The sequence below is a fragment of the Dendroctonus ponderosae genome, unplaced genomic scaffold (assembly GCF_020466585.1).
Source record: "Dendroctonus ponderosae isolate FM_Combo_2020 unplaced genomic scaffold, Dpon_F_20191213v2 Dpon_F_20191213_11, whole genome shotgun sequence".
Classification (NCBI taxonomy): domain Eukaryota; kingdom Metazoa; phylum Arthropoda; class Insecta; order Coleoptera; family Curculionidae; genus Dendroctonus; species Dendroctonus ponderosae.
In genome coordinates this window covers 7,134,402-7,150,075 of record NW_026017213.1, presented here as the reverse complement: position 1 = coordinate 7,150,075, position 15,674 = coordinate 7,134,402, and the positions used below count along the sequence as shown (strand labels likewise).

The window sequence follows — 15,674 nt, the reverse complement described above, 5'->3', positions numbered from 1 at the left end:
ATAACACACATTGTTTTCGCTCATCAATGTTAAACAGTTTTAACATGTATGTAAATGGTCGATAATTCGAAGCCAGTCGAGGTCTCTTATCGGCTTGGAACCGCGCTATCCAATATGCATGAAAAAATTAATTAGACGCATGTAATTTCCCGAAATTTGTCCACATTTGAGCATTTGCAGTTCCACGTTAATTACCACGGCTAACACTGCAACGGATTGGTCGGTTTTATTGAGTTTTCCACGTCAAAGTGCAGTTTTATGCGAATTTTTGTTCAGGTAAGTCGACTGATTTCTCTCACATTTTGCGAAGCAATTGGGTTTTGGCCAGCAGTGTTTAAAATAATTTTAATGACTCCCTTTGGTCTGTGTCGACTAACGATTTTTCTAATTTCAACAATTTAAGAAAATAAATACTTTGCACGGTGACAAGCACCAACGCGAATGAAACGCATATTATGAATATTACGCTGTTATTATCATTATATGGCGTTGAACATTAATAGTAGCTCTCTTAATACGGGCCCGATTGGGATCATTGAAAATTCCTTCAAAAGCGCGTGATTTTGTCTAAAACTCGTATTTTGCAAACTGGGAATCGGTGCAGAAACTTGAAAGTTATAAGAGTTTGAAGGTCGAAAGGCGATTTTCCAGGACAAATGTTATCAATGCTTTTCTTGCGGATTTAAGGTCGTATTTTTTTGGAAAACAGCTTTTTGTGTGTAGAAATTTGTTGAAAAATGTCCAATTTTCTATAAAAGCACTGCTACTGCTAAAAATTGCATTGCAATCGGCTGAAAAAAAAGTTATGATGACTTGAAGGCCGAAAAGACGATTTTCCGAACAAAATACTTTGAGTTTGTACATAGATTAACTCATTTTCAAAATAGAACATCAGATTCTTTGCAAAGTGTATTCTCGACACATTCAGTGTCTATTAGAAAATTTGTCTTTGCAACAGTTTGGAAAGAAATGGGCTCTGAATATTGGCAAGAGTAAAACTCTCAAACAAACATCCATCAACTCTTTGCCCTGTAACTCGGTCAGTTATCAACATTTTGCAGAAATTCAAAAACGGTTTAAAAGCCCACAGGCTTATACTTACTCTACTACTACTTAACTCAATAGTATAAACAAAAAATTTGCGGTAAAAATTTTTTTTCCAAAATTTTGGGTTTTTTTTGGAAATTGCAATTGTGCAAATTTTTCACTTAAGAGTGGGATTTAGACCAAAATTCCGCCTTTCATTGATATGGTTTTTGCATTTAGTTTCGGGGCAAATTGAATTCGGAGTTAGAGAGACTTAAACTGCCACCCACATTGTTTGCACACTGATTTGCCCATAACTGCGCAACTGTTAAAAATGCTCCAAAAAGCAAAAATGTCCTGGATTGCCACGGGGATTTGCTAGGGTTCAGCTGTCTTGACAAAAATCGACATTGGCAACGGTTTGGGAGATAATGAGCCCTGAATGTTGGCAACCGTTCGACGCTTCCCGTTGCGCGCACGTCCACTCTTTTGCCGCTAACTTGGTTGACTGTAAAGATATTTCAAAATTTCTAAAAGCCGCAAAAAGCCCAAGGAACCAGCTATAAAAACTATCCCAGCTTCAAATTGGATAGCGACTTCAACAAAGGAATGAAACGAGTTCGAACTCAGAGAGTGTGCAACCTCTCAAAATCTGTGAGAAATGAATGTTAGTTGAAAAACTCTAATGATAGACAATTTGGACTTGGTTTCTACAACTAAGTAAAACCCGATTAAACGCACTCACTATCATCTAAAATTAATTATCAACAAAATTGGCAGGAAACATTTCAGAATCAGCTTTGGACTATGCGGTCATGTTTGTATGTTATTTTGCTAGATAAGACACAAGTTTACGAGTACAGCTGCCCCCTAGGGGCAAAGTAAAAGGAAAAAATGATCAGTTACTTTTCTGGAAGTTTTGGAAAATGGATAAAGCTCATTTACAACCYCACTTCACAACATCCGTTTTTATTKTTAACATCAATGCYTGAAGMAKKMWAACSCTTGAATGATTTGCAWGMCTGGTTKWATGGTGMMAASMAGAAGGTTTTGGATCTCATATATGCTGCTTGCCTCCAATTTTCCGCAAACTGTTTGCAGTTTTAGCGCGTAAAAACGCGACGCTYTGACRAAACCAYTCCCAAAACTGTACAATTAAAATCACTTGAATGCAGATAAACTAATCCTCATGTTGTCCATTGGTTACAGGTGGTGGTACTCTCGAAACTGGTTTTCACCTTCGAGTTTAGGATGCCAACTTATCAGATTAGTTGATAAGATTTAGGCAGAGCTTATCTGCGAAAAAAACCAAGCGGTCCGACTTAGTGCAAAAAATGCTGCGGTGCTGGATGGATTAGAGGAAAGATGGACCAAGGCGAGAGGACAGTTAAGAAAGTGAACCCCAGGCAGAGTGCCTCGATTGCTTCTATCATATTTTTCTGGTAAGCACGTCTTCACTTCACCGGGGGTCCTCTGGACGACTTAAAACGCTCTACCACACATTTCTCGAAACGTTTTCCTGATACACATGTGTAAAGTTAACAAGGATTATTATCAACATTTGACCCCAGTTGGTATATTTAGAAGCAGTTAGTATGCGAACTGAAACCGCGTTTGAGTCATAGTATTTCGGGGCTGGGTTGTTCGAAGATAAGATAAGTTTTACGGAGAAATGCGATCAAGTTTATTTTTATAAACTTCTGCAGCTTCACTGCGCCCATCCTGCGGATAGGCCGTAGGCGCGATCTGCAAGAGAAGGATGTCTATCGGGTGCTGCCAAAGTTCGAGTCGGAAAATCTGGGGAACCGACTGGAGAAAACATGGAGCGACAGCAGGGAAAAGCAGCGAAAACAACCGGAACGAGAGGCGAACCAGAACGGCACCAAAGCGAATCTCGCGACGAAGAATCAGTTGGAAATCAGCAACGTTTCAATAGTTTCCTGCCTGGTCCGAACCTTCGGATGGTACTATTTTGGCCTGGGAGTGCTGCAATTGGCAATGAAAACCGCCGTGATGTAAGTACAAAAGCATAATCCGCTTAATTGGATTGATAAATACGGTTCCCTCAAGGACGCATAGTGAATAGTTATTTACAGATGAATCCCCAGATTGAAATCAACCTATAGATTATCGCAGTTTGCTCAGTCATTGCAGGATTTCGAGTACGATCCAATAAAACTAAAATGGAATTTTATCAGCTGCTATCAAATGGGTTTTTGAGGCAACAAGTGCGAGCTTCCAAGGAACTGGACCAGCACCAGGCCAGATTAGATGGATCAAACTTACTCCAGACACTTGCTTATTTAAAAAATCCACTGCTAATGCGAGTCGCTAAAGTAAAATTTGATGTAGATTACTGCAGCCTCGAGTCATATCGAAATTCGTCGCCTATTTCGATCCAAGCCAGGAAAGCGTGTCCAGATCCGAAGCCTACAAGTATGCCGCCTTTGTGATCCTCGTGAATGTGATCTCGTGCATCTACAATCACAACTATCAGCAGCTGATCATGGAATACTCGGTGGCAGTGCGAGCGTCTTTGTGCTCCCTCATCTACCGCAAAGCTTTGAAGCTGAACTCGGTCGATTTTTCCGAAAGCTCCTCCATGGGGAAGGTAATGTCTTTTGCAGAGGCTTGGAGACGCATTATCGCCTCTTTTCCAGGTGGTCACGTTAATCACTAAGGACGTGCACTCGATTGACGGAGCAATGATGTTCCTGAATGATATGTGGATTGGAGCGATTCAGGTGGCCGTGATCACTTTCATGCTCTACCGGCGAATTGGAGCTTCGGTTTTTGTGGGAATTGGGTTCTTTTTGCTGGTGGTTCCCGTGCAATGTAGGGCCTGGTCATTAGCTGCGGGCAACAAGCTGATTTTCTGACCGTTTGCAGCTTATTGCGGTCGGAAGTTTTCCTTGACCAGACTGGTTGCTGCTAGGAAGGCGGAGGAGAGGATCCAGCTGGTCAAAGAGGCGCTCAGCGCCATACGAATCATCAAAATGTACACTTGGGAGAAGTACTTTGAAAAACTCATCACTCTGGCCAGAATGTATGCATCCTGTGAGCGCTGCTTGAAGAGCAAATTCACCGCAGTTGATTTTCAGAAACGAGACTGATAAACTGAAAATTATCTACTACCTGAAAGCCACCATCCTGACTCTGGGTGGACTGACTATGAAGGTGGCATTTTTCTTGCTGATTATGACCTACACCTTGATAGGACAATCAGTAACGGCGGAAACCGTGTATTTTACTCAGCAGTGCTTCTTTGTGCTGCGTTCCTGCATTACCACGTCCATTCCCATGGGAATCAACAATTTGGCTGAACTGTGCGCTGCAATGCGAAGGTAGGAGCATTTATTTGCTTACGTACTTTAGTTCTTACTGTTATTTATTCCCGTTCTTAACAGAGCAAACATTTTTATTTTTGTGGGTTTTTTCAAATTCTTTAACATTTTTTTACCAAAGCTGCCAAGAAGAATTTAAATATGCTTTTGCAACCTCTCCACGCTAAAAAAAAACTGCTAGAGGGAGCAGCAAGACAAACTGTTAATTTAAACACTGTTGGGGTAGTTTGGCGACGGCCGTCTCAATCGYAAGGCACTCCCCTATAGCTGTCCTTGTCAGTGCATTTGAGCAGTGCAATAAACAGAGCGCGGAATGTTTAGCGCTCCCTCTGCGTTACTTACAGTACAAACTATGCCTATTCTTGTCTGTCACATTGCATTTACGCCCAACCGTTTGGAAAGGGCAACGCCAAACTGCCCCAGATTATTCAAGTTTTTTCAGTTTTTGAAATATCGGCGTGTATAGTGAAGTAGGGTGGTCTCATAAAATGGACAAAACTCCACTCAATGAGATCCCTGAGGTCGATTTCCTTGACGGATAGAGTTGTTTGAACGCAACAGGTGCTTTAAAAAATTACCTGCCAAAATAGAGAAATAAACTCCACTATTTAAACGGTGAAAGTTTGCCTTTTATGACCGGTGTGGGCTCATTTTTTCTCTCAGTAAAAAGCCTCTTCTGGACAAGAAATTGTGCGACCCAAATTAAAAAAATAGTGCCAATAAATCAGCAGAGGTAGAAAGTTGTTTTTGGCATTATTAAATTGAAGAATCTCCACTCCCCGATTCTTCAAAGGTAGATTTTCGCGACTAGTTTGGCCTAATTTTGAGATTTTTTTTGGCTGCTGCTTTTTACATTCTTCAATTAAGTAAACTTCAGTCCATGATTGCGCAAAGTTTGACTTCGCGGCAGGTTTCGGACAATTATCAGAAAACGATTCGACAAAAGTGCATGCACAAGAAAAACTGTAACTTAAATTTCAGCCAATCACGATAAAAAATTGGGAAGGGGCGCAAGCCTGTTTTTAACACCTTTAAATAGAGAAAAGCCCACTCTACGATTCCTCTAAATTTGAATCTCGTGGCAGGTTTGGTCAAATTTTAACAATTTTTCGAAAGACCATTCGTCGAAAGCCGCTTTTGGGCAAGACAAACTGTAACTCACAATTTAAACACTGTTGGGGCAGTTTGGCGACGGTTGTCTCAATCGCAAGGCACTCCCCTATAGCTGTCCTTGTCAGGGCATTTGAGCGGTGCAATAAACAGAGCACGGAATGTTTAGCGCTCCCTCTGCGTTACATACATTACAAACTATGCCTGTTCTTGTCTGTCACATTGCATTTAAGCGCAACAGTTTGGAAAGGGCAATGACAAACTGCCCCGGATTATTCAAGTTTTTTAAGTTTTTTGAAATATCGGTGTGTATAGTGAAGTACGGTGGATTTTAATTAAACTCGCTGTACAATTTTTCCTATGTAAAACTCATGTTTTTTGAGCGTCTTGATACAAAAATTACCAGAACGGGTAAAAAAAGGTTTTCACATTTGAATGTTTTAAAGCAAAACACTTTTAGTATGTCTGGAACTGATAAAGCCGAAATTAAAATTCTCCAGATTCAGACAATACTTGAACACTCCGGAATTCCGAGCCCGTAACATCAAAGATCTGCCATCGAACAACCCCAGAGTGTTCCTGAATAAAGTATCAGTAAAAATCCAAGAGAAAAAGGTCTTGAGGTCAGTTTCTCTCGATGTTGAGTCCGGCCTGCTGATAGGTAGGTACTTCTTGCTTGATTGCTTAGGGAGTTTCGCAAGCCCAATCGCTCCGATTTCAGTGACTGGAAACATTGGCAGTGGCAAAAGTTCGCTGCTAAAAACCATTCTTAACGAATACGCCATTAGTGCCGGTAAAATTGGAGTGCGAGGCACAATTTCCTACGCGCCCGAAGAACCTTGGCTGTTTCCTTCGACGATTCGCCAGAACATCCTCTTTGGACAACCGTACGATGAGAAGCGATATCAGGAAGTTCTGCAGGTCTGTGCACTCACTTATGACTTGAACCAATTTGAGAAACTCGATAACACCGTGGTGGGGGACAAAGGCATTAATCTGAGCAAAGGACAGCAGGCCAGAATATGTCTGGCTCGGGCGGTATATAAGGACAGCGATATTTACTTGCTGGATGACTGTTTGTCTGCCTTGGATGCACATGTATGTTGAATTAATCGCCTAAAGAAGGGTCTCTACAGGTAAAATATACTGCAGGTTAACAATCACGTTTTCAAAGAATGCGTCAGCGGATTTCTGAGCAACAAGCTGGTGATTTTGATCAGCAACAATGTGAATAACATCAGACAGGTCCCTACTGGCAACGTCCTTTTCATGGAAAATGGGGAAACGCTGGATTTGGATCAGCAGAAAAAGGCTTTGGATAAGAGAATTACTTATTATATAGATGAAGGTTAGTTGAGAGCAAACTTGACCGTCCGAAATACTTTATGATTATTGCAGACAATCCATACAGTTACGATGATGAAGATGACGACGAAGATACCAACTCTGAAACTGACGAACTGCTGAAGAAAGAGGCAACCGAGCCCAGAAGAAACATTTTCCACGAGGAAAACAAGCAAGGCTCGGTGCTGTGGAAGAACTACGTCACTTATTACAAGTACACCGGTGGAATAATGGTGCTGATTTTCACTGTTTTGCTGTTTGCGATCTGCCAGTTCGCCTTGGCCTATTCTGAGAAGCTTCTGAGCCAATGGCAAGTACCCAGTTCCTCGATCAGAAAGGTTCTGATGACTCAACCACTTTGCCTTGCAGGGTAAACACTGAATCGGTCATCGCCAACTTGGTCAAGCAGAATGGCACGGAATCTGGAAAATTTGATGCTGCAGTAGACAGAAGGGAGCACCTGCTCAGATTCTACACAGCTTTTGTTTTAATAGGCGCCCTGTTGACTCTGCTGCGCTCCTTTTCCAACTTCTACTTTTGCACCCAAGCGGGCAGGAAGCTCCACCAAGTGTTCATTGTGGGAGTGCTCAATGCCTATATGAGCTTCTTCGACAGTCACTACATCGGCAACATTGTGAACAGAGTCTCAAAGGACTTCCACACCATTGATGAAAACATTCCCTTCATTATCTACGAGAATCTTCGGGTGAGTACCGCAGGATGGGGCTGGGGAAACGGGTTTATCGGGGTTTTCGCTGGTTTTAGTCGTTCTTCATTGTGCTATCCACGATCGTTCTGATCGCGTCGGTGAACTTTACCTTCTTGGTTCCCTCATTTCTCCTTTTCGTTGTGCTGTTCTTCATTCAGCGCTACTACATTCCAACTGGGCGGAGCTTGAAGAGGCTGGAAGCAGCTAGTAAGTGCAAACTAACAGCAAAATTATTGCAGTTTTTGATTGGATTGTTCACCTTCAGCCAGAAGTCCGATGATCGGCTACATAAACGCGTCGCTGGAAGGTCTGGCCACGGTCCATGCATGCCAAGAAGAGAAGCTTCTTCAGCACGAGTTCGACAGACATCAAGACTTTTACATTTCGGCTCACTACATGTCGAATTGCGCCGTTCGGGCTTTCGCCTTTTCCATGGACATGACCTGCATGGCGTTCATTTCGTACATAGTACTGAAGTTCGCCCTTTATCCTAATGGTGAGTGTTGAGTCGTTTGCCTAGCGAAGCCCTGATGAGCCCTGGACATGTTTCAGGAGCAAATGCAGGAGACGTGGGTCTGGCAGTGACGCAGGCCATGACCTTAGTAGGTCTTCTGCAATGGGCAGTTCGCCAAGCTGCCGAAATGGAAAACACGATGACCTCGGTTGAACGAGTGCTGGAATACGCGGAAACTGACCAAGAGTACAACGTGGGCTCCATCCTGCCCGATTGGCCCCAGTCGGGCAGTTTACGCTACGAGAACGTTTCGTTGACCTACAAAACAACCGGCGAACGCGTCTTGAAGAACATCAGCTTCGAAATCGGCGGAAAAGGCAAGATTGGCATAGTAGGCAGAACGGGGGCTGGCAAGTCGTCGATTATTTCCGTCCTGTTCCGGTTGTACGACTACGAGGGAACCATCACGATAGATGGCGTGAACATTAAAAGTCTGAACTTGGAGCACTTGAGGTCCCATGTGGGGATCATCCCTCAAGACCCCATCCTGTTTAGAGGGACCATTCGCTCGAATATCGACCCCCTGCACCAGCACTCAGATCAGGACATCTGGGCGGCCATCGAGAAAGTGCAGATGAAGAAGTGGATTACCAGTTTGTTCCAGGAAATCGACGACTATGGGCAAAACTACAGTTCTGGGCAGCGCCAGTTGATCTGCCTGGCCAGAGCGTTGGTCTGCAGGAACCAAATCATCGTGCTGGACGAAGCCACGGCCAGCATGGACGTGGAAACTGACCAGCTGCTTCAGCGGGCCATGCAGGATCACTTTGAGAACTGCACCGTGCTGACTATCGCTCATCGCATGGCCTCCTTTCAGGCTGCCGACAAAATCCTGGTGGTGGACGGCGGCCGAATTGTGCAGTTCGATAATCCCGCCGCCCTGCTGCAGGACAAGCAGGGACTTTTTTACAAAATGGTGCAAGACGCCGGCGGTCTTGACTTTGTATAGACTTTGTTTTTTATAAACTGTTTTTAGTAGCGGGTGGCTTTATTTGGGTGGGGATCGGGGCTGAATGAGGATGGGGCGACATTGATGACAAAAGTTGCAGGAGTTTTCCGAAAACCCCGAGAAACTAACGGTGTTTAATGACTGGTTAAAACATTTGATTGCTTGTGTCCTACTAGAGGTCCTTGCAATTAAGCTTTAAGTAGCTTTGAGCTGATATTGCAGATAATCAGTGAATGAGTTGCTATCTTGCACAAGTGCCGTCTAAGTGTTTTCCAGCTATCCGCGCCCGCTAGTCTTATCAGAGTTTCTGTCCTGATTTGATGGCAGCACCTTGAAAGTCGACATGGACTACACGAACTCGCGCCCAGCCAAAGACCATTACAACCCCAGGGAAACTGCAGGAATATTTTCGATCGTCACGTTCATGTGAGTATTGAAATTCTGGCCTCTCGCTTCTAAAGTGGCTTCTAAGCTGGTGATTCTAGCTACAATTTGCCACTACTGAAGCAGGGCCGGAAAGCGGACATCGAGGAGAAAGACATTTTTGCGGTGATTCCCGAATATGGAGCGGAACGGTTGGGGGACCAGCTGGAAGAGCTGTGGAGGCACGAGAAGAAGCAAAGCAAAAAACCATCAGTCATCAAATGCCTGGTCAGGTGCTTCGGCTGGACGTATTTCTTCCTCTCAGTCGCTCAGCTGCTGCTGACGACTTTCACCATGTAAACCCCCATGACTTTCAGTCGAGGACTTTTTCGCTCATCTGCGTCTTCCAGATTGGCGACTCCAGTAGTATTGTCCAAGTTTGTCGCCTATTTCCAGCCAGGCCAAACGGGCGTCTCCACAAAAGACGCCTATATCTACGCTTCCGCAGTCATCGGCCTGAACATCTTCAACTCCCTGTACACCAACAATCTCGCTCAATTAATCGTGGAATATTCCATTAAAGTCCGGACTGCCGTTTGCTCCTTGATTTATCGGAAGGCTCTCAAAATCAGCCCTCTGGCCTTTTCCGAGTGTTCCATAGGTAAGTGCAAGCGATCGGTCGCATAGGGGGTAAAAGACATCTTTTGCAGGCAAAGTGGTGTCGCTCTTGTCCAAAGACGTCTTCTCCCTGGACAGCGGACTGCCGTTCCTCAAAGACCTGATCATCAGTTTTCTGCAATTGGCTGCAGTCACGTTCATTCTTTACCGAAAGGTTGGCGTTTCGGCCTTCTATGCCATGGGGCTGATTATGATGATTATTCCGCTTCAGAGTGAGTCTTTAGTAACCACTTAGTTTGTGTTAGCAAATTTAATGAAGAACTTCTTTGCAAGTTGGAAGATCCGGCACAAACCGATCATTGCTTGCATTGAGGCGATATTTTACCAATTGAACGGTTTCAGTGTTTCTGGGCAAGTTCGTTGCAACCCAGCGCATCAAATGCTCCAAGAAGACCGACGAACGATTCAAGCTGCTTCAAGAGACCCTGGGAGCCATCAAAATCATCAAAATGTACTCGTGGCAAGGCTTCTTTGAGAAGTTGATTCACAAAGCCAGACTGTAAGTGATTGCTCCCAATAACCGGCTCCATTTTTGTCTTGATCACACATTGGGGTGGATTATCTTTATGCATTTACACTCATTTGCCCTGCTTAAAGCAAACACACCAAAACCTTCACTTGTTCACGCAAGGTTCAAGCAAACCACTTCTGAAGATGCAAGCCACTCGTGCTTGCGAAACGTCAAGAAGAAATTCTACCAAACGACGGCCTAAAAACCCGAAAAACCCATTAGTTTCAAGAATGGCCTTGAAAGTCTCTTTTGATTTTCGAAAAGACGATTCGACGAAAGTCGCTTTTAGGCAAGACAAACTGTAACTCGCCACTTAAACACTGTTGGGGCAGTTTGGCGACGGCCGTCTGAATCGCAAGGCACTCCCCTATAGCTGTCCTTGTCAGTGCACTTGAACAGTGCAACAAACAGAGCGCGGAATGTTTAGCGCTCCCTCTGCGTCTCTTACAGTACAAACTATGCCTGTTCTTGTCTGTCACATTGCAATTACGCGCAACCGTTTGGAAAGGGCAATGCCCAACTGCCCCAGATTATTCCAGTTTTTTTAGTTTTTTGAAACATCGGTGCACATTTTCCTGCTTCATTTTGCATTTGCAGCAAGGAAACTGACAAAATCAAACACGTCTACTACCTAAAAGTAATCGTGGCTGTTCTTGGAGCCTCGACCATCAACTTGGCCTTCTACGCCTTCCTGGTTTCCTACATTGCTCGAGGTTACACTGTGGAAGCGGAAACGGTCTACTTCGTGCAGACTTGCCTGGGGGCCATCAAGCTATCCATCGGCTTGCTGATCCCGTTCGGCATCAGTCAGACTGCCGACATGTCGGCAGCTTTTGAGAGAATCCAGCAGTTTCTCGGTAAGTCTCCATGGCAAGACCGCGCATGGCTTGAAAGTCTCCTGCTTTAGACGCTGAAGAAGTGGAGAAGCGCCAGTACCGCATACTGCCAACGCAAAAGCCCAGCTTGCATCTGAACGAAGTGAAGGTGCTGATTCAGGGCAAGGAGGTGCTGGATTCAGTTTCCCTGGAGTTGAAACATGGGCTGTTGCTGGTCACTGGCAATGTTGGCAGTGGGAAAAGCTCTTTGCTGAAGACAATTCTCGGAGAATATCCGGTTGCTCAAGGCGATTTGATCGTTCGGGGGACGTTATCGTATGCCTCTGCAGAGCCTTGGCTGTTTCCGTCCACCATAAAGCAGAATATACTCTTTGGGCTGCCTTATGAGGAGAAGAGGTATCAGAAAGTGCTGCAGGTTTGCGCCTTAACCTACGACATCAACCAGTTTGAGAAGCTGGACCAAACAATTGTGGGGGACAAGGGCTTCAATCTGAGCAAAGGCCAGCAGGCCAGGATTTCTCTGGCTCGCGCCCTGTACAGAAACAGTGATGTTTATCTTCTAGACGACTGCCTCAATTCCTTGGATAATCACGTAAACAAGCACATATTCAACGAATGCATCACAGGCTTCCTTAAGGACAAGCTGTGCGTTTTCGTCACCAATAACATTAACCACATTAAGACCGTGGATAACAGCCATATTTTGTTCATTGAAAATGGAAGAACTTTGAGCCTCGAACAGCAAACTGAAGCCTTAGACAAGAGGATCACGTATTACATCGATGACGATGTCGATGACAACTGGAAGCGAGTTTCCAGACTTCCAGCTGTTCAGGAGGATGAGGAGGATTTTCGGGAAACTGATGCCTTGCTGCAACTCAATGGGGACCTGCCTGCTCAGGCATCGCCCAACTTGTACCATGAGGAGAAAAAGGAGGGAAAAGTGCTCTGGAATAATTACACGCGCTACTACAGGTTTATTGGGGGGGCTCTGGTTATGACCTGCATGCTTCTGGTGTTCATGGTTGTGCAGTTTTGCCTTTCCTACTCAGAGAAAGTCATCAGCTTATGGTAAGTGAAATGTTTTATCGATAGCAGGGTTCTCGAACATTTTTTCTTTTAAACTAATGGGTTTGTCGGGTTTTTAGGCTTGAACGCTACCGTAGGCGTTCAAGCAAACCACTTCTGAAGATGCAAGCCACTCGTGCTTGCGAAACGTCAGGAAGAAATTCTACCAAACGACGGCCTAAAAACCCGAAAAACCCATTAGTTTCAAGAAATGGCCTTGAAAGTATATTTCTTTTCATTTTCGAAAAGACGATTCGACGAAAGTCGCTTTTGGGCAAGACAAACGTAACTTGCAACTTAAACACTGTTGGGGCAGTTTGGCGACGGCCGTCTGAATCGCAAGGCACTCCCCTATAGCTGTCCTTGTCAGTGCACTTGAACGGTGCAATAAACAGAGCGCGGGATGTTTAGCGCTCCCTCTGCGTTACTTACAGTACAAACTATGCCTGTTCTTGTCTGTCACATTGCATTTACGCGCAACCACTTGGAAAGGGCAATGACAAACTGTCCCAGGTTATTCAAGTTTTTAAATTTTTCAAATATCGGTGTGTATACGTACGGTGGATTTTAATTAAACGCGCTGTGCATTTTTTCCTATGGAACGCTACCGTAAGCGTTCAAGCTAACCACTTCTGAAGCAAAACGTCAAGAAGAAATTCTACCAAACGACGGCCTAAAAACCCGAAAAACCCATTAGTTTCAAGAAATGGCCTTGAAAGTCTATCTTATTTCATTTTCCATTGACTATTTTTACATGATCAAACGAGAGTTTCCATTCCAACCAGTATGACGCAAACTGTGGCTAACAGCTCGAAAGGACTCACACAAATTTGCCAAATTTTCGGGCTAAAATTGTCCCAAATTCCCGAGGTTTGAGTCTTTGAGAAATCAATCTTAATGTTTTAGGCATGTTTTAGTTTTCCAAATTTCGGGCACCAAGTTTTTTGCTCCGATTTACATTGAAAACTCCTAATCCATGGCAAAATTTAAGACACTCAAGGGAGTTTAATGTGGTTGAAATGCTCGGTTGGTAAAATCCAAAATCGAAAAATTTGCACCAATCCAGTTCGGCACAGTCATAAATTCAAAAATTTTCCAGCTACAAGTACAGACACATTTGCTCTACCTTTTCACCAAATTTGTTCGCAATCTTTTCCAGTTCGCAAGTTTAATGTTTTTGCTCTTCCCAAAGCCGCTCTCCACTACGAGAAATCCGGTCCTCCGAATCGAAGGACCAAAAAAACTGTTATCAACAATCCCTGAAATTTTTTAGGGTAAACCTGGAGCCCCAGATAACGCAGCTGACCATCAGCAACCAAACCGAAACCGACGAATTCAGACAAATTATCGCAAAAAGAGAACAGTTTCTGAACCTGTACTCCATTCTGCTGGTGGTCTTGATAGCTGGCATGATAATCCGCACATATTCAAGCTTCTACTTTTGCACAAACGCCGCTAGAAAACTGCACAAAACCATGATCACTTCCATGCTGAATGCCTACATGTACTTTTTCGATAATCACTTCATTGGGAACATCATCAACCGATTGTCCAAGGATTTCAGCGTCACTGATGAGCAAATGCCCTACTTGATCTTCGACTGCTGTCGGGTACGCACTTTGAGTGAGAAACCAGGACCAGTTTGCGCTAATCTTTGGCAATTTTCAGCTGGTTTTTAACATAATTGGGGTGTTCATCCTCGTAGGTTCGGTTAACTGGACGTTTTTCATACCGGCCGCTGTCCTCTTAGTCCAAATGTACTTGATGAGGCGCCAGTACTTGCCAACTGGACGCAGCTTGAAAAGACTGGAGGCTGCAAGTAAGGGGCCACAGCCTGGGAAAATCGATAATATTGGCGTTATTATCGAGATTCTTTCAGGAATTCTCGAGCAAAATTTGATATTCGTGTTTTGTACAGCACGCAGCCCCATCATCGGTTACCTCAATTCCACGTTGGAAGGACTGGCAGTGGTGCGGGCATCTGAGCAACAGCACAAGCTCAGAGAGGAGTTCGACAGCCACCAGGACCTTTTCACCTCCACATACTACATGAGTCAAAGCACCATGCGCCTTTTCACCTTCATGCTGGACATTTTCGGAAGTTTCTTCATCGCGGGAATCGTCATCAAGCTGCTTCTTTTCCCTCAAGGTGAGTCGCCTTGCTACCATTAAACCGTCTGCCTGAGCTTCTCTTAGGAGTTTCCGCTGGGGAAGTAGGGCTGGCCATCTCGCAGTCGATGATGCTTTCCGGACTGGTGCAGTTCACCATCAAACAGCTAACCGAAGTGGAGAACGCGATGACAGCGGTGGAAAGAATTCTGGAGTACGCCGATGTCGAAGTGGAGCCCAAAGAGGGCAAGGTTGTCACTGATTGGCCCTCCAAAGGCTCCATTCGCTACCACCACGTTTCGCTGGTATACAAATCCGATGGGCACACGGTGTTGAAGAACATCAGCTTCCAAATTGCGGGCAGTGAAAAGGTTGGCATCGTTGGACGAACGGGAGCTGGAAAATCCTCGATCATTTCCACGCTGTTTCGGCTCTACAATTTCGAAGGACGGATTTTCATTGACGGTGAAAACATCAACGACCTCGCGCTGGATCGCTTAAGATCCAGCATCGGCATCATTCCACAAGACCCGATCCTTTTCTCCGGATCAATTCGCAGCAACATCGATCCGTTCAACAAGTACTCTGATGCTGATATCTGGCGGGTTCTGGAACAAGTCAATTTAAAGAGTCTAGTGAAGGACCTGAACCAGCAGGTTAACGATTGTGTGGCCTCCTACAGCTCTGGCCAGAAGCAGCTTCTTTGCCTGGCTAGAGCCATGATTCAGAACAACAAGATCATTATTCTAGACGAAGCCACGGCCAATTTGGATCCCGAAACCGATCAGCTGCTCCAGAAAACTGTGAATGAGAGCTTCAAGGATTGCACAGTTTTAACGATAGCGCATCGATTGCACACTGTGATGGGTTGCGACAAGATTCTGGTGTTGGATGCTGGCAGTGTGGTGGAGTTTGATACGCCTGCAGCTCTGCTGGAGAACCCGAACGGGTTCTTGGCTAGAATGGCACAGGATGAAGTTTTCGCCAAGCCAAAGTAAATGTTTGTAGGGAAAACTGTTGTTTTTATTGGTCCTTTTTCTATATGAGGGTACGTACAAACACTTTTAGTGCTCAGCTAAAGCTTGGCTTGGGAAAAAGAGGGGAAAAAGTCCA

At 44.6% G+C, this 15,674-nt stretch overlaps 2 protein-coding genes across 3 annotated transcripts; both read left to right on the top strand.

Moving 5' to 3' along the window:
* The first annotated feature begins 7 nt into the window (after positions 1-7).
* Positions 8-9,025, top strand: LOC109539150 (ATP-binding cassette sub-family C member 4). Its single transcript, XM_019906757.2, has 15 exons — positions 8-276; positions 2,236-2,468; positions 2,733-3,041; positions 3,379-3,637; positions 3,687-3,861; positions 3,916-4,072; positions 4,128-4,370; positions 5,981-6,141; positions 6,202-6,578; positions 6,633-6,828; positions 6,879-7,134; positions 7,194-7,530; positions 7,590-7,740; positions 7,799-8,029; positions 8,086-9,025. The coding sequence occupies exons 2-15, from the start codon at positions 2,392-2,394 to the stop codon at positions 8,994-8,996; spliced, it is 3,840 nt and encodes a 1,279-aa protein (XP_019762316.2). The 5' UTR covers positions 8-276; positions 2,236-2,391; the 3' UTR covers positions 8,997-9,025.
* A 69-nt stretch (positions 9,026-9,094) lies between these two features.
* On the top strand, positions 9,095-15,575 carry LOC109539151 (ATP-binding cassette sub-family C member 4). 2 transcript variants are annotated; one of them, XM_019906758.2, is made up of 11 exons: positions 9,095-9,422; positions 9,482-9,715; positions 9,770-10,020; positions 10,070-10,249; positions 10,380-10,536; positions 11,146-11,405; positions 11,456-12,455; positions 13,726-14,062; positions 14,121-14,271; positions 14,371-14,601; positions 14,649-15,575. In XM_019906758.2, the coding sequence occupies exons 1-11, from the start codon at positions 9,340-9,342 to the stop codon at positions 15,557-15,559; spliced, it is 3,795 nt and encodes a 1,264-aa protein (XP_019762317.2). In that variant the 5' UTR covers positions 9,095-9,339; the 3' UTR covers positions 15,560-15,575. The 2 variants fall into 2 exon arrangements, with proteins under 2 accessions (XP_019762317.2, XP_048518712.1); XM_048662755.1 differs by having other exon boundaries at positions 14,332-14,601.
* The last annotated feature ends 99 nt before the right edge of the window (positions 15,576-15,674 follow it).